The sequence below is a fragment of the Erinaceus europaeus genome, chromosome 5, assembly GCF_950295315.1.
Source record: "Erinaceus europaeus chromosome 5, mEriEur2.1, whole genome shotgun sequence".
Taxonomy (NCBI): Eukaryota; Metazoa; Chordata; class Mammalia; order Eulipotyphla; family Erinaceidae; genus Erinaceus; species Erinaceus europaeus.
Genome location: NC_080166.1, coordinates 118,996,114 through 119,013,645, shown reverse-complemented (window position 1 = coordinate 119,013,645; position 17,532 = coordinate 118,996,114). Strand labels below are relative to the sequence as shown.

General features: G+C 48.4%; 1 protein-coding gene across 3 annotated transcripts in view; it reads right to left on the bottom strand.

Annotated features, from left to right (window-relative positions):
• Positions 1-362: 362 nt before the first annotated feature.
• Positions 363-17,532, bottom strand: part of SLC7A1 (solute carrier family 7 member 1) — a 130,286-nt gene continuing 113,116 nt past the window's right edge. For all 3 annotated transcript variants that reach the window (XM_060191675.1, XM_060191676.1, XM_007522396.3), the window contains 8 exons: positions 14,206-14,327; positions 13,450-13,672; positions 12,998-13,137; positions 8,782-8,884; positions 6,924-7,141; positions 6,516-6,682; positions 5,789-5,897; positions 363-4,765 (listed from right to left, as the gene is read on the bottom strand). In XM_060191675.1, the coding sequence (XP_060047658.1) occupies positions 4,662-4,765; positions 5,789-5,897; positions 6,516-6,682; positions 6,924-7,141; positions 8,782-8,884; positions 12,998-13,137; positions 13,450-13,672; positions 14,206-14,327 (1,186 nt within the window). In that variant the 3' untranslated portion in view covers positions 363-4,661. The remainder of the gene's footprint in view (positions 4,766-5,788; positions 5,898-6,515; positions 6,683-6,923; positions 7,142-8,781; positions 8,885-12,997; positions 13,138-13,449; positions 13,673-14,205; positions 14,328-17,532) is intronic.

The window sequence follows — 17,532 nt, the reverse complement described above, 5'->3', positions numbered from 1 at the left end:
CAAGTTCACCCGCTCAGGTGTATTCTCCAGACGCTCTGATGACAGTAAACATGAAGAGCCAGCCAGGTGCGAGGCTCAGCTGTGTGTGTGTGGGGGGGGGGGGTGCAGCGCTTATCCAGGGCCAGAGTGGGAGGTTGGGGGAGGAAGCATCAGAGAATCCAAAGTGAGGGTTTCAGGGATTCTCCTGGCTGTGTTGCTAATCACTGAAATCTGGGTTTTTGTAACACAGCTGAGGCAACTAGGCAGCAGGACACTCAGCTGTGGGGAAGCTGGAAGATACCTGAGGAGCAAAGAGCAGAATCTTGAATGCCCCATAGGTTACTGCCACACGGGGGCCCCAGCTGCCAGAATTCGAGTTCATAATGAAGCCAAAGGCAGAATTTATTAGACTTTGCAGAAGCATGAGATAATGCACCACAAAAGTTTGATTTTACAACGTGGAGTATGGAGTAAGTTGCCAATGCACAGTGCTGTCTGCAAACAGGGCAGAGCAGTTTCACATTTTTTTTTAAAAGTAAAGGCAATGGATACCATCTATATTTGTCCTTAAAAACAAGAGGGGGCAGCAGAGACCAATCTGGTTTGCAGTTAAGTTAGTATCTGAATCTACATCTAGTATCACAATTATAAGAAACTTAAGAAAATGATTAGAAAAATAGAACAGCAAACAAGCAAAATATACAATTTACATAATAAAAAACACAAGTCTTTAGAGAGCAGCTCCAAGTTCAGTAGAAGACCAAGTTTCACCAGAAACCAGAGCTCTTCGGGTTAATAACCCATCCTCATCAGTCTCTATGCTCCCCAAGCCCAGCCACGCTGAAAGGCACAACTTAAGCAGGAAACTCATCTTAAATATATATATATATATATATATATATGTATATATTATAACTTCTCAAATGGAAAAATAAAAAGGTTTGTCATCAAGAAACACAAAACTGGATACCCTGTTAATAAATTAACAAAGTCTGAATGATGAATTTCCTGAGCCCTCGACCCATTCCTGCCCTGAGAAAACAAGTTTGGACTCCACGCTGTCCTCCCATGTGGGTTGTTGGCAGTTCAATTTAAGGGGGGGGGGGGGGTGTCCCAGGAGGGCTGCTGAGAACTGGGTGATCAAGGGTGGGTCTGAGTCCTCTGTGAAAAAGAACACTACTTCTCAGTGAAGCAACAGGCACAAAACAGACTCTGGGTTATGGTAAAAAGGAAGATCAGTTGATGTATTCTCTTTGCCTTAAAATCCACTCAGCATCGTAACTGCAAGGGTCAACCATGGAGTGTTGCTTCTCAAAAAAGCATTTTGTTATCCCAGAAAAGTCCACATAAGTCTAACAGAATGTACATGTGTCTCCTTCCAAGAGTCTGATGCAAATAGATGTACTATATATACAATTAGACCCCACAATTAGACCCCACATTTAGCTTCTTCTTAATGCTAAGGGCTCCATGTGGCAGCATCACAGATGCAGTGAAGGCAACACAAAGATGTGCAGGGAGATGGCTTGCTTCCGTCTTTGGTGCTCACAGAATCCTCAGCTCTGGCCAGGCAAAGTAGGAGACACATCCTGGTGTGCAGTCAAATAGGCTTGCTCCGGCAAGGAAGCCCCAAATACCTGGGAGGTCAGCTGCAGCCTCTGCTGAGGAACTTCCTGTGTCCATTAGTCACTCAAGGAACCACCTCTCATCTGTGCCCAGCACCTCTGTAGGCCGCCCCACACAGGAAAAACAAAGGAGCCACTTCTGAATACGTCCGGGGAGAGAGGGCGTGGGCAGAGACCTGCTAGAACTCTCCTGCCCACCTTGCGCCCTCACCCTGAAGCCCAGTTGGGTATCTGCAGGGCTGAGCACCTCACCCACGTGTAAGCACTGGTTCTGTCAGAGGAGCAAAAGGAGTATAGCAGCTCTCGGGAGCTCAGGGAGGGTGAACGGGAAGCAGCGATCCAGGACCCACAGCAGACAGGAAGCCTGTGAGGTCCGACTCAGGTGCCTAGTCACTGAGCAGAGACTCGGTGGAACCATGACACTGGGCTAAGTTTAGCAGCCACCCCCAAAGTGGCCTGTGGAAGATGCTGTTCCTTCTTTCTGGCGACCTGGAAGTTAGTCAACAAAGCTGGCTCAGAAAAGGGGGACTCTGTTTCACCCCACCACATGGAGACCCTTCACAGTGGGTGGAGATGATGGGGCTTCCAACATTTGCTCGCAGAGTTCTCACGGGGTCGTGAAAGCACACTAGATGGAGGTGGGGTGGCAGACAGAAAGGGGTATCTGCTTGGCATCAGCAAATCCTTCTGCTGCCAGTGTTTGGGGAGGGGTGTCAGGGTGGAAGGAACATGTGGGCACTTTGGGGTTTTTCTTGGCTCTGTGTGTGTTATTTCAGGAACAGGAATGACTGGTGTAATTAAAAAAAAATAGAAAAGCCCTTTCCATTAATACTGGGGCTTACCCCAACACCATTCTGTCACTGGCCCAGTACATAGAAAAGAAAATCCCTGGAACCCACACACAGATTGCTCTCCACTAAAGCCAAGCGTTCATGGGCGCCCGCCACCCCCACTGTCCTTTCCTGGTGGGGCAGCAGGGTGTTGATGAGTTGGTGCTGTGTCCCTGTGGTCTCTTGGCCAGATTTCTGGCAAGGATGGAATAATGTCTGCTGCGATGTCCTCATTTGAGTCTCCCCCCCCCCCCCGTGGGGAGACATCTTTCCAGTTTGCAGAGTGGTAGCTGTTGCTGAAATATCAACTATAAACAATCTGTTGGGTATTGTCTTAAGCGGAAATCTTAGCCAGAATGAGAAAACAAAACAACAAAAAACCTAACACTCTCTCTCATCCATCAACCCTCCTTAGACACATTTTTCCCCTCACATTCTCTTTCCCCACATAGAAAAATCACAGAAACATCAAGGAAACAAACAGTTGATGCCCCCCTAAGAGAGCAGACAAACCACAACCCCAACAAAATAAGTTAGTATTTATCAAAATATTTTACAGCACCAATCTACACAAGTTTAAATTCCTTTCTTTGGAAATCCAGGCTTTGGGCTCTGATGATTTTCTCATGGGAACATTCACAAGAGTATTTAGGGGAAGGTTCCCAGGATGGTGGACAGTGTTGGTCCACGGGCGCCCCAGCTGTGGGCTGTTTCTATCAAGATTCTGGGTTAGAGGGAGGCAGGTGCTGGCCACACTGATCACATTTCCTTCCATCAGATGTGTGCCAAAGGCCACGAGGAAAAGAAATGGGGAACAGCTTCTGAACTTCGAAAGCAGTGTTGACATTTTCTGTGTCATCTAAATGCCTGTCTGTGTCCCTTCCCGCCAACACTGGGCAACAGTTTCTGTCTCCTGACCCCAGAACTGCAGGGGACACTGGAGCACTGCTCCATCTCCCCGTCACATGGGGCATGCACACGTTCTGCAGCTCTGGCACAATGGAGAGGGATGTGCCGAGTGCCGGAGTGCCCAGGTTTCTTGGGGGTGGACAGGACCGGAACCTCGCACCTACAGATCCACAGTATTTGGACAACAGGTGCTGAGAGGCAGCAGACTGACCCAGCACAGTATGCCTACAAGGTGGGGTATTTGGTCATTTTCCAGATGAAGCTTACATGCCAACTGAATTTGGTGTGAAGTATAATAATGACGCACAGAACTCAATTTGATTGTTGTTAGGGTCCAGGGGCAGCCAGGAGGACCATTTGTTTTTCTGCAGCACAAAGGGACACCTGCCCAGGTGTACGGACCCACAGGAATCAGAGGACACGGTTGGGTGAATGGCAGAGCCCCAGAGAGAACAGGTACTAAGCTCCGCTAGCCTGACACTGGCGCACACAGTGTGAGACTCCAGTGGCACAGCCAGCACTGAGATGTCAGAAGGAGTGAGAACTGACGGAGATCTGCAGGGCAAGCGGCAGCAGCAGGTCTCCTCTGTGACCACCTAGGAGCATAGCTGGCTCAACCAGCCCAAAGCTTTCAAACCCACTGTCTCGAGCTCCAGGGGATGGCCTGCCCTCAGTCTAGTTGCCCCCTGGGCCACGGCCTGTCACAGCCACAGAGCCAAGGCCCAGTCTGGAAAAGAAATGTGGACAGGATTCAATGTCGAGGGCAAGGAGACTCGGGCCCGGCCCACTCTGCCTCTGTGAGGGAGCAGCGGCTTTGGCTCTGGGAAGCAGGGCAGCCTGGGACACTGCTTTGTGGCACTCATCCTGCAGGCTGCTAGGGGCTGGGAGGAGATGGCTACTAAGAGTCTAGAGTCTTTCAGTACCCAGACAGTCCCAGGAGGGGGAGGAGGCCTGGACGCTCAGAGTGAGGGATAGGAGTGATCTTTGTTCTACCCGTGGCCTCTGCTTGGGCAGTGAGCTGTCGAGGACAGGGGAGGAACTGCTTTCTTGGTTTAAGGGAAGTTTAGTGACACAGTGGCCAGCCACCAAGCCAGGCAGTGGAAGCTGGGGAGCTGTCTGAGGTGTGCCAGGCCTGGGAACACCCCCCCGCAGAATAAGTGTGGGCAGGGCCTGAGCTGCAGTCCAAGCGGCTGCACCGGCTGCCACGACAGGGCTGTATGGACGTAGGCTCCAGCTGCCCTGGTGGAGAGCCAGGCGCTCCTGGACCCTCGGGCAGCACTCAGGGCTGCTGCCACCACCTGGGAGGCGGGGCTGTGTGTCACTTGCACTGGTCCAAATTGACATCAGGAGTCCTTGCTTGGTCGGCAGCCAGGGACGCCTCCACACTGTGCCACAGGCCGTAGCCAAAGTAGATGGAGAAGCCTGCAGGCGGAGTGCAAAGAGCAGCTTCAGCAGTGGGGCTGGGGGGCAGGGAGGCTGCTTCTCCCAGCTCCCTACCCTCTGGGCCAACCATCTGTATGCAGAGACACAACTCAGCTCTCCAGAGCCGGGACAGCAGAGGTTCTCATGTCATCTCCACAGGTAGCTCAGGGTGTGTTCTAGACAGCCTCACATGGCAGCTCCCAGGCAAGGTGTGCAGACAGGCTGGGAGCCCTGGGGTTCCCTATCATCCACTGACACCACCCTTTTTTACTAGGGAGGGGGGTGGGGGCAGGGGAGCACAGGCATTGTGCAGAGGGAGCCAGCTGTCGCACACAGGCTTTGCAGGGGTGGCTCCTCCTCAGCGATGAGAGTCTGAGAGAGTAGGGCAACCAGTGGTGCTACAGGAGTTGAGAGGCTGGGTAGAAGCCTAGGCCTGGTGTTACCGCTCTTGGCAGTGTTGTTGAGAGGCAAAGGTCACAGCTAGTTCCCTGGACACCAAGGAACCTGAGCACCTGAGTCCATCACCTCTAGCCCAGACATCAAAAGCTCAGAGAGGGAGCAGGCCACAGTTGGGCCCAAGAAGGGTCTCCTGGTCTACTCAGGCTTTCCTAGGCTCTACCAGTGCCCACAGAAATGGGTGGTCAGGCTGGACCAAGGACACACAGCACAGACTTCCACTGGAGACCAGATGAAACCGCGCTCATTAAGAGCAGACTCCCGGTCTGTCCTTACTGAGGTCCAGCTCTTTTGCATGTGGTAACTGGCTGAGTCAGGAAGCTGTTAAAGGGAAGGGAGCCTCCACCACCTGCCAGGAGTCCCTGATTGACAGCGAAAGCACGCTGGCTACAGGCATGCCCGCTGTGTTGTGGACTGAGTCAGGGGGGCTGGATCACATGGCCAGACCAGCCAAGCAGCAGAGAAACCTATCAGGCAGCAGGGCACATGCCTGTCCCCCCAGGCGAGGCTCCCGCAAGACAGGAAGATGGACAGGGTGGTCACAGCAACACTGTCAACCTGACCTACCTATGAGCATCCACACTGCGAAGCGGACCCATGTGCCTTGGTCCAGCTGCATCATGAGATAGACATTCACAAAGATGCTCAGGACAGGAAGTATTGGCAGGAAGGGCACCTGTGGAGACAGGAGGCAGAGGCCTCTGACTTGATTGGGCCACAGCCTGCAGAGCTAGCACGCGTTTGACACGCTCGGCATAAGTGACTGAACCACCCAGGAAACGAAAGCGCATCTGAAATTTATGTGGGCTGCCTGCAGGATTGAGTGGAGAACAGAAAGAAGAGTCATCTCCCACCCTGCACCCCTCACCAGCAAAACCCAACAGATGGGAGTCTGGTTCTGAATTACCAGTCACCAGAATGGGCCCTGCTCTGATTTCCTCCAGGAGGAGCAGAGGCAGGACCTCTCCCCGGTCTCTATAAGAACCTAAAATGCAGAAGCCTGGTCATCTCTGAGGCCAGCAGTGGCTTGTGATCTATCCAGACAGACTTGTGAGAAGGCACAGAAGACTAGGTACATACCATCTGAGGGCCAGGGGCAGGGAGGGAGTCATCCCCCAGCCAGGGCAATAGCAGCAGTCATGTTCTATGTCTGCGGACCCCTGAGGCAGCCTGGTAAGCATCTCACTCAAGATACGTGGGGGTCTCCAAGTTCAAGGCCAGCTTCACAGCAGGAGTACCAGGGTCAGTGGCTGCCAGGAGGGCCCCCACAGACCTGTTGGGCTAAGATACTCACCTTAAATGAGAGCTTGGTTTTGCTCTCAGGCTGCCTCCAGATGATGATTATGACCACTGAGCAGAGGAGAACCGATCCGGAAAGCATAAGGATGGCCCACAACTCCTTTCTGATCAGAGCCTCTTTGCCTAGCACGGCCACGATGCAAAAGGTGATGATGAGAATCGCTGAAACAGAAAAAGAAATATAATGCAACCACTTTTCAGGTCTACACCGGTAGCCTCCATTCTCCTCCAGGGCTATGGAGAGAGAGGCATCATGTCTACAGGCATCTGTACAATGAAGATGGCTTAAATGATGGCCAAGTCCAGCGGCAAGATAGATAGATGCTTGTTCTCTGGGACCAGAAATCCTACAGTGCCCCCAAGCAAGACCCCAAACATATTATAGGGAAAGGCAAGCTCTTACCTATGAGACTGGTTGAAATGTTCACAAGTAGTCCAGAGAATTTGGAAGGCTCCATGTTTTGTGGTGAGAAGATGGTTTTCACAGAAAACCTCCCTGTTTCTGGTAAAAAGCCTGTCTGGGAATCACTGGTGCTCACCAGCTCATTGTGGTCTACTTGATCTAGCTCATCGGTGGTTCTGGCCATCTGGTATACCAGGTTAGGCTGCTCTGGCTGATACCTGTAAAGCAAAGTATTGTGTGAGTTCTAGGATATGCTTTAAGTAAGGAAAACAATCATGTGTCAACTCAAGTTCTTCTAGTCTGGCTTGCCAAAGCGCGAGGCACACAGTGGAGTTCTCTAGACAGGCAGAAACAGAGACCTTGCCTTCTGCTCCTGCTTCTGGGCAACCTCCTCCTTTGTGCCTCTGTTCCAGGTCAACATGGCCTCTACCGTGAACCAGACCAGGGGGATATCCTGAGACAGGTTCGCTTACTCTGTGAAGGAGCAATGGCCCTTGAATACTTAGCATATTAGGTCCCTCCCAACAAAGCTGTTACTACTGGGAACTCAAAGTAGGGACAGAGATAGAAAGCGATACCATCAGGATCCTATTTGGTGCCAGAGAAAATGTATCTGCAGGCTGATGGTTCCTGTCTGCATGACTTAATTGGATTATTTTAAAACTCCAGGGGCCTTGAAGTCAATAACGCTATAGGGCTGGGAGGGAAGGGTGTGTTGTGGGGATAGGTAGGGGGTGGCATTCCCTAACTGGTCTCCAAACGAATGGAGTTCAGGTCTTTTTCTCCAGCTTTGGAGCAGAACACTTTGTAAATTATTTTTCATATCACCTCTAAGAGTGAATATAAAAATATTTAGTTATTTTTTTCATCATTTCTCTAGTGTGACAGCACTTGGTCAGTTAGAAGGGAGGAGAACTCAAGAAAAGATTATAATGTTGAGTCCTTGGGAAGGAAGCAGTGGTCAGCAAAACTACTTGTAGCCAATTCTACATAGTCATCAACATGACTCAACCCAGTTTTAACACAGAAAATATTGAAATGGAATTGGAGGCCTTACAAGTATAAAGTGCCTGAAGAGAAATAAAGCTTCTCTTGCTGAGTGAGCGACAGAGAGTCCTGTGAGTATACGATGGCCATGAGGCATCTCTGGGAGTCAGGAAAACCAGCTCAGGACTGTGTTGTGGGAGGTAGCTAATATTGCACCTGAGAACACCAGGACGCCAAGTATCGGCCTAGGGCCACTTTGTTACAGCTGTCCAGGGGGCTGACTTGGTCTTCACAAGACTAAAAAAGTCAGGACTTGGAAGATCTTCCTGTCACTGCAGACTCATCCCAGCAGCAGTGCAATGGGGCATCACAGGACATCACAAAGTCCTCAGCTTCACTGGAGTCTCCTGATCCCTACTCAAGTCAGTCCTTAGGCCCCACTGTCCCAAGAAATATGTGTCATGTTGAAATCATTGCTCACTTTTTAAAAATTATTTCATTTTAATTACAAGGATACAGAAGGGAAGATAGACCAGAGCACTGCTCAGCTGTGCTAAGGGACTGAATCTAGAACTTTTGAGCTTCTGGCATGAAAGTCTTTTGCAGAACCATTATGCCATCTCCCCAGCCCTTGAAATCATTACTCTAAGCTATGAAAATATCACAGGCCCAATAGCTGAGGTGAAAACTTACCCCTAACTTCCCAAAACAAGGGATCATGATGGAGCTGTCAGGCACCAGATCCCACCTTCTCCTTGGCAGCTTCTGATGGAGCTACCATCAACTTAGCCATGGCATTAATTTGAACTATTAACAAGCAAGCAGTGTGCATCTGAATTTCTGTCTCAGAAGCCTGCAAAACAGGACCTACCGTAAGACCAAGACACAGGCAGCCACCAAAGAATATGCCAGGAGAGTGCCAATGGACATGAGGTCCACCAGGTCCTTCAGGTCAAAGAGGAATGCCATCACAGCTGAGGAGCACACAGACATTAGCATCTGGACAGCCCTCCCTCCACGAGCGACCACCCCCTGCCCCCGCCACCATGATCAGACCCATGTGGGGTGCTGCTTTTACCCTCACCCCCCACCCACCCCCACTCCTGGTACTTTCAGAAGAGCTGAGGATTCAATCACATATGGTAGGTATAGGCTGTTGAACAAGCCAGGTCCCAGTCCCTAGTGCTGCTGAGAGTTCATCCGAAGAAGATATGCCCGTGAGTATGCAGCAGTGAAGAGAAGGGAGAGGGGAGGGCCTCCCGACCCAGATGGCAAGGCTGGACAGCAGTTTTCTCTGCAATAGTATCAGTGCTTTTACTGTGACCCCATCTTCAAAAATGTATGCTTATTTGAAATCCCCTTGTAATCTCTGGGAGAGTATGGACTTCTTTTTTTTCTTTTAGCCTCCAGGGTTATTGCTGGGACTTGGTGCCTGCACTACCAATCCACTGCTCCTGGAGGCTTTTTTCCCCCCTTTTGTTGCCCTTGTTGTTTATTGTTATTGTTGTTGTTATTGGTGTCATTTTTATTGGATAGGACAGAGAGAAATCAAGAGAGGAGGGGGAAGACAGAGAGGGGAGAAAGATAAGACACCTGTAGACCTGCTTTACCACTTGTAAAGCGACCTGTTGCAGGTGGGGAGCTGGGGGCTTGAGCCCTTATGCTGGTTCTTGCACTTCGTGCCATGTGTACTTAACCCACTGTGTTACTGCTCAACCCCCATGGACTTCTATTTTCATGGTTCAGTTTCCTTTTTTTTTTTTTTGACTCCAGGGTTATTGCTGGAGCTCAGTGACTGTACCATGAATCCACTGCTCTTGGAGGCCACTTTTTTCCCCTTTTGTTGCCCTTGTTGTTGTAGACTTGTTGTGGTTATTATCGTTATTGTTGATGTCGTTCGTTGTTGGATAGGACAGAGAGAAATGGAGAGAGGAGGAGAGAATGATAGACACCTGCAGACCTGCTTCTCCGCCTGTGAAGCGATTCCCCTGCAGGTGGGGAGCCGGGGGCTTGAACCGGGATCCTCACGCTGGTCCTTGAGCTTTGCGCCACGTGCGCTTAACCTGCTGCGCTACCGCCGGACTCCCCAGTTTCCTATTTTAAAAACACCTTGGCTAGCTCAATTCTGGGATATTCTCAGGTCCCATGCTACCAACACAAGTTAACACATAAGCACAAAACCATTACTCTTCCCACAGATATCTCAAATGCCTAAAAATCACTGCCACTAAGACAAATCTAAACTGAGGACACACAGCAGGAGTAAAGAGCAAGGGGGGGCTTCCGGATAATTAGAACAGTATCCAGCTGTGAATGCCATAAGAACTACACTTTAGTTCACAGAGCAACACAAGATGGCATCCTTCCCAGGGGTTAATTTTAGAAATCTAGATTCTGGGGCCCGGAAGACAGCCCATCTGATAGATGGCGGCTCATGGTATGCAAGGCCTGGGTCTAAGCCTACACACACACACACACACACACACACACCCCGCACAGGGGTTTCACAAGCAGTTCAGCAGTGCTGTGGCCTTTCTCTCTCTCTCTCTCTCTCTCTCCCTCTCTCTCTCTCTCTCTCTCTCTCCGCCCTTTCCCTATTTCTGACACTGAAAGGAAAAAAATACGGGGGGGGGGGGAGAGGCATCGGTGGCCCACCTGGTTGAGCTCACACATGCTCATGCTCAAAGACCCACATTTCAAATCCCTGGTCTCCACCTGAAGTGGGGAAGTTTCATAAGCAGAAACAGTGCTACAGGCTGCTTGCATGCTCACGCTCTCACATGCTCTCTCTACCTCTGTCTCCACCCTCTTCTCTCTCAATTTCCCTGTCCTACCAAATAATAAATAAATAAATAAATAAATAAATAAATAAATAAAAATTAAGGGGGGGAAAAGTCTACCAGGAATGGTGGAATTGTGCAGGGTCAATAATAATAATAAAATTATTTTTAAAAATCCCCAGCATCAAAATTCAGATGTACAAATAAAAATACAAATATTGATCTACCTCTCCCATCAAATGAAAGAGTAAATCCTTGATTTGGTGAATGCACACAATTTATAATCACATTAAGGATTATATTGACTTTGCCCTTAATAAGCACAGGAAGGAAATTATAGCCAGTGTTTGCTATGACAAATTACATGTAAATACTGGAAAAAAAAAAAAAGAACACAAACACTATTTCCAGTTGCTTAAACCCTTAGGTATACTAGTCAGATCCTGATGTTTATTATCCTTTAAGCTAACTACAGCGACCACTCTTGAGTGCAGATTTACACTTTACTAGTGACAACTCACTTGCTTTAATAACATATTAATCCACAAAACTACGTGCACTTGAGTAAAGGCCTAATTATTAATAGCTGACAATGTTTTCATTGAAAACAGTAAAATGTAACACCAGTGTCCATCAGTCCAAATCTCTTGGTACAAAGTATAGATGGTATCACATCTCCAGATTTACTAAAATGACCCACTGCTCTACTCACAGAAAACTGCTAACCATTTTGACATAGAAACATCAAGGGGGGAGTCACATGTGGCACAAGGCACAAGGCCCAAGGACCAGTGTGGGGATCCCAGTTCGAGCCCCCAACTCCCCACCTGCAGGGGAGTTGCTTCACAAGCAGTGAAGCAGGTCTGCAGATGTCTGTCTTTCTCTCCCCATCTCTGTCTTCCTCTCTCCATTTCTCTCTGTCTCATCCAATAACGACCATAGTAATATCTAAAACAACAAGGGCAACAACAGGGAATAAATAAGTATTAAAAAAAAACCCACAAACATTCAGGGGAACTAGAGAAAGCTGACATGTGAAGAAGTTTCAGTGCTACGGAGTCTTTCCCTGTCTTATCTGAAAAAAGAAACTGGCCTGGGAGGAGAAGGCCCATTGAGGACAAAAATTAAATAAACAAGTCACTGAATGAATAAAAACTCAGGAACCAAGAGTCAGCTCAGTGATTACTGAGTGTGCACTTCTCTGAGCCTCTGAGCCACCACTTCTTTTTTTTTTTTCTTCCCTCCAGGGTTATCGCTGGGGCTCAGTGCCTGCACTATGAATCCACTGCTCCTGGAGGCTATTTTTCCCCTTTTGTTGCCCTTGTTGTTGTTATTATTTCTGTTGTTGTTGTTGGATAGGACAGAGAGAAATTGAGAGAGGAGGGGAAGACAGAGAGTGGGAGAGAAAGAGAGACAACTGCAGATTTGCTTTACCGCTTGTCAAGTGACCCCTCTGCAGGTGGGGAGCCAGGGGCTTGAACCGGGATTCTTATGCCCGTCCTTGTGCTTTGCGCCATGTGTGCTTAACCCGCTGTGTTACCGCCTGGCCCCTGAGCCACCACTTCTGCATCTGCTCACCAGAATGGTATCTGCACCTTGAGGCCATGAAATGCAATTACTGAAGGAGAAAGTATAGACAATAACATGGTGTGTGTGGTGTGTGTGGTGTGTGTGGTGTGTGTGTGTGGTGTGTGTGTGTGTGTGTGTGTGTGTGTATACATACAGATATACTTTGGGCTTCTCTTTCCTTAACTGAGTGTCTGGATCTGGAACATCTCATTTCAGAGACCTTTGGCCTATTGGTTTCATATGTCAAAGTTGTCCTTTAGGGGAGAAATCTGAAATCTGAGAAGGTAAATCTCTCCTAGGTCTACAATAATAACAGCAACAAAGAGCAACAAGGGCAACAAAAATGGAGGAAAAAATGGCCTCCAGGAGCAGTGGATTTGCAGTGCCGGCACCGAGTCCCAGCAATAACCCTGGAGGCAAAAAAAAAAAAAAAGATGTCATCTCACCAAAGTCTGCTCAGGTAAACATTGAGAAGAAAGAAAACTAAGGGTCTTGAAGAAATAATGTGTGTCCTAAGCTTTGACCAATGAGAGTTTAATTAGTAAAGAAGAATCCAGACTTTCTGAGAATTCTATCATATCCCTTTAGAATTTTATTTATTTACTTATTTATTTATTTATTTTGCCAAAGGACAATCACCCTGCAATAAACCAGTTTCCAAGTGTTAAAAAGACCACTTACAACGTCTCACTGTCTAGTAGGGAGTAGAAACACTGTGACATTAGTTCTTGTTCTTACCTGCAATGGCACCAGAGGTTATTGTAGCGATTATTGGTGTTTTGGTCCTATCATTGATTTTGGCCAAAAATTTAAACAGCAAGCCATCTTCAGCCATGGCATAGATGACTCGAGGCATAGGGAACATGGAACCTAGAAGACTAGACAGGTGGGAACAGCAAAGTGCATTCGTGAGACCAGCATGTCAGATGTGCAGGCCCCACAATGTGACTTGAAGTTCCCAGTGTGTGTGTGGGGGCTCCTGTTTTTACCAAAAACTGTTCTCCAAACTTTCTGAACCCTGGGGCCAAAACCAATAGAATTTGACATGCCAACCCCGGGAATAGCAAGGCTGTGCGTGTATAGTGAAGGTCGGGAGGTATCTCAAGGGCACTGCTGCCAGCAAGTGTGTGTGTGTCCTGCTCCCCATGGCCCAGTAGGCCTCCCGCCTTTCTCAGTTCCAGAGCCCTCACCTAGTAGAGAGAGCACAGAGGGAGCCAACGGCCACTGCATACTTAGCACCTTCCCAGCCCACATGTTTAAAGGCATCCGGTAGGGGACTGTCCTTATCCAGGCAGAAATAGGGCATCATGAGGGTGAGGGCAGCTGACACTCCGAAGTAAGCGATGAAGCAGATGAGGAGGGATGCCACGATCCCCACAGGGATAGCCTTCTGAGGGTTCTTGACTTCCTCCCCTAGAAGCAGCAAAGAGTCAGTGTCTGAGCAGATAAAGCAGCAAGGGGCATCCATATCTGCACACGATGTCCTCTAAGGTCTGTGACTGCGACGGCCACACCACCCCCCAACCCCACCCCAGTGGACCCAGCACTTCAACTGGCCTCTTCAGGGCTGGGGCATGGGGCTTAGTGATAGAGATCAGAAGACTCCAGCCTTTGCACCATGCCTTAACCTCTGGCAGAGAAAACCTGGCAGCCCTGATGGAGCCAGCTGACCCGAGTGATGTACAGCTGCCCTGTCAAGTGGCCACCTCTCTGCAGCAGAACAGTTAGCCACATTCACAGTGCCATTTCCTATCAGGCACTGCCAACTGGGGAAGCGATAAAAGGTGGGTGAAGATTGCCAGGAAGCTGCAAATCTACACATGTTATGTGTGAAAGAGTGGCCACTGGCTCACATCCCCAGGAAGGAAAAGAGTGACCCAAGAGTAAAATTAGCCCAGCCTGTCCAAGGAGAACAGAGGCCTCGGCCGGCAGCAAGCAAGCAGTACCTGTGGTTGCGATGCAGTCGAAGCCCACGAAGGCATAGAAGCAGGTTGCTGCCCCCGATAGGACGCCCGAGAACCCAAAGGGCATGAACCCTCCAACACCGCATTTCCCTTCTGTAGTCTCACTAGAAAAAAGAGCACAGTTAAAGAGCATGACACAGCCTGCTTCAGTCCTAAAGAGAAGTTGTTCCAGGCCGTCACCTCACTTGCCTAGGCCATCTGGTGGGCCCCACACTTCAGACTTTGGAATAAGGAATGCTGTCACCAGCCCCACCAGCTCAACAAGCCCCAGAGCCTACAGGAATGCATTAAGCCCTTCCCCAAAGCAGTCTCTAACCCCTGGCTTTGAACAGATTGGGACTGAAGATGCCAACAACTGCCGGTGGCATTTACCAGTGATTCAAGTAAAAAACCAAACATTTCCAGACAACAAAGTTAAAAAAAGAACACCACCACTGATGAGATTACTTCAAACTAACACCAGACAGAAGCTTCAAGAGACGGTGAGCACACCATTCAAGGAAATAGGGAAGTGCAGTGCATTGCTCAAACTAAACCCCAGGAAGGGATGCATTTTATAGAAGAGAAGGGCTGGACTGTGCACTTGACACATGCAAAAAGAAGGAATATAGACAGCAATAAAGGCTGTATACACATGTATGTGCATGTATGTATAACTAGGCAAACAAAAATGAAAGAAAAATAAAACAATTCTGGAATCTAACGGGGGTAAATCAGAATGTGAAGCCAATCCCCTGAACTCCAGCCGCAGTGAACCAGTGCCCGCTGATGGTGCTACCTGCCACCTGCTCCCTGACTGGGCTCCACATAACACCTGGGCCTGCTGCTCCCACAGCAAATCAGGGGAAGAGAATGGGGGAGGGTGCACTTCTACTTATCTCTTTCATGCTGTGGAAGCTGGAAAGGACCCCTAGGTGATCTTGGGATTGTAACAAGGCCACAGACTGAACAACACTGGACTCCCAGCCTACCACAGCAATGCTGGACTGACTAAATCTTTATCTTTGGGAAGCTGATGTTATTTTGGGGCTTCCATCCTATAGAAATCATTCAACAAAACTTTCTACTTCGGTTTCTGTATAGTTTGGATGCTATACCTTCACTACATGTGCTGTCCAGCAATAGGACACTGTGTAAGAAGGTCAGAGGTAGCCCGACTAGACTGCAGACCAAACAACAGCCAGACTCACAGGCTCAAAGGGGCCTGTGCAGTCAGTCATGGACAGCCATCACAAAGCAGGGCCTGCTGCAGTCAGCACTGCCCCAACCATTCAGGCCCACACCTCCATGCTGTGCAGCGCTGGGGGTAGGTGTGAAGAGCGCTCAGCTTCAGGGAATCAGGCAGTTTCATGCAAGACTCTGGGGCCGTTGTCAGAAACACAAAGCTATGGCTGGAGAAGAAAGACACCCAGGTTTTAATAAAACAGAAGATTCAACATAGTGTTGGAATTTGTTGCCAGAGCAATCAGGCAAGAACCAGGGATTAAAGGGATAAAGATTGGGAGGAAAGAGGTTAAACCATCACTATCTGCAGATGATATGATAGTATACATAAAGAACCTAAAGAATCCAGCAGGAAACTTGCAAATTAACAGGTGGTATAGTAAGATGTCGGGCTACACAATCAACAGACAAAAGTCAGTGACATTTCTTTACACAAACACTAATTCAGAAGAAGAAGAAATCCAGAAATCAGTCCCATTCACCATAGCAAGAAAAATAGTAAGCTATCTCTGAATAAACCTAACAAAATAAGTGAAAAACTTATTTACTGAAAACAATGAGTGACTATTCAAGGAAATGGAAAAAGATACAAAGAAGTGGAAAGATATTCCATGTTCCTGGATTGGGAGAATTAACATCATCAAGATGAACATTCTACCCAGAGCCATATACAAATTTAATGCAAGCCCCATCAAGGTTTCACACAAATTTTAAAGAGAATAGAACAAAAGCAACAAAAGTTTATCTGGAGCCAGGTATCCTAGAATCACCAAAACAATCTTGAGACTGAAATAGAGGAGCACACTGTGCCATGGCCTTGTAGCCCCACATCAGCAGCAGAGTCTCCAGGGCCAGGGCAGATGGAAGGCAGTCTCAACCGGGACCAGGGGGCCAGGATGCCACTCTGTCTGGGAGGCCAGTCTGTCATCGCCAGGACACAAGCTAGCGTGAGCACTGATGAAAGTAAGTACATCAACGGCACAAGTTTTCATGAAATAACAGCATTACAACGTGGCTGGCAACCAGGAAATAAGAAGTGGCCCCCACCACATACACACTGAATTCCTGACCTGTAAATAGCCAAGAAACAGGCCCCCAAATTTTCAGAGTCGACTATGTTGCTTCAAAGCACAGTATGAATTAATTCCTTTACCCCACTCTGAAGGAATGGACACTCATACATTTGGCATAAACATGACTCAGGAAGGTTTAGAAGTGAAATGTTAAAAGCTCTCATTCAGTAGCAGAATTGAGTTCTCCAAAGGGAGTCTTTTTTATATGAACTTCTTAAAATTTTATTTATTCCCTTTTGTTGCCCTTGTTTTATTGTTGTAGTTATTATTATTGATGTCATCATTGTTGGATAGCACAGAGAGAAATGGAGAGAGGAGGGGATGACAGAGTGGGGAAGCGACTGTGAAGCGACTCCCTTGCAGGTGGGGAGCCAGGTGCTCGAACCAGGATCCTTACACTGGTCCTTGCACTTCTTAACCCACTGCACTACCGCCCGACTGCCATGAACTATTTTTTATATGAACTATGGTTACACAATATGAGATTGGTGAAGTGTCACAGGTCTAACTCAGTAGTTTTCTGTTTGTATTCTCTAATGGTGAAGGAGATCAACCAGCAGATATGGCTGGGTACCTGGCCCCAAACCAGTAACCACTCAGACCCCCAGTGGGGGACCTCCTTCCTCAGTTTCCCGTGTAACTAGATGTGGCAGCCTACTGGATTCTGGTCTGAAGAATCTAGAAAGGAATATGTGTTCTTCAAAGTACACTCTCCTTTTGTTGTGTCCCCTTCCTGTGTCCACTGTCCACTCTGGGCCAGGTGGATTAGGACTGTGTGCCCAGGAACAAAGCAACAAGTAACATGATCAGGTTCCTGAAAGTCTGTGTGTAGCTGAACTCAGCCAATCTGGACCACCCCCAGGAGTTTAAAGTCACTGCATGGAAGAGGGTCAAGTGTCAAATGGTGAAGTCATGTGCAGGGCAGTGGCTCCACCAAAACAAAAGAAAAAGAACATATACTGTCCTGTTGTAACCAGCTGCATGCCTCCAATATACTTGTACAAACCCCACA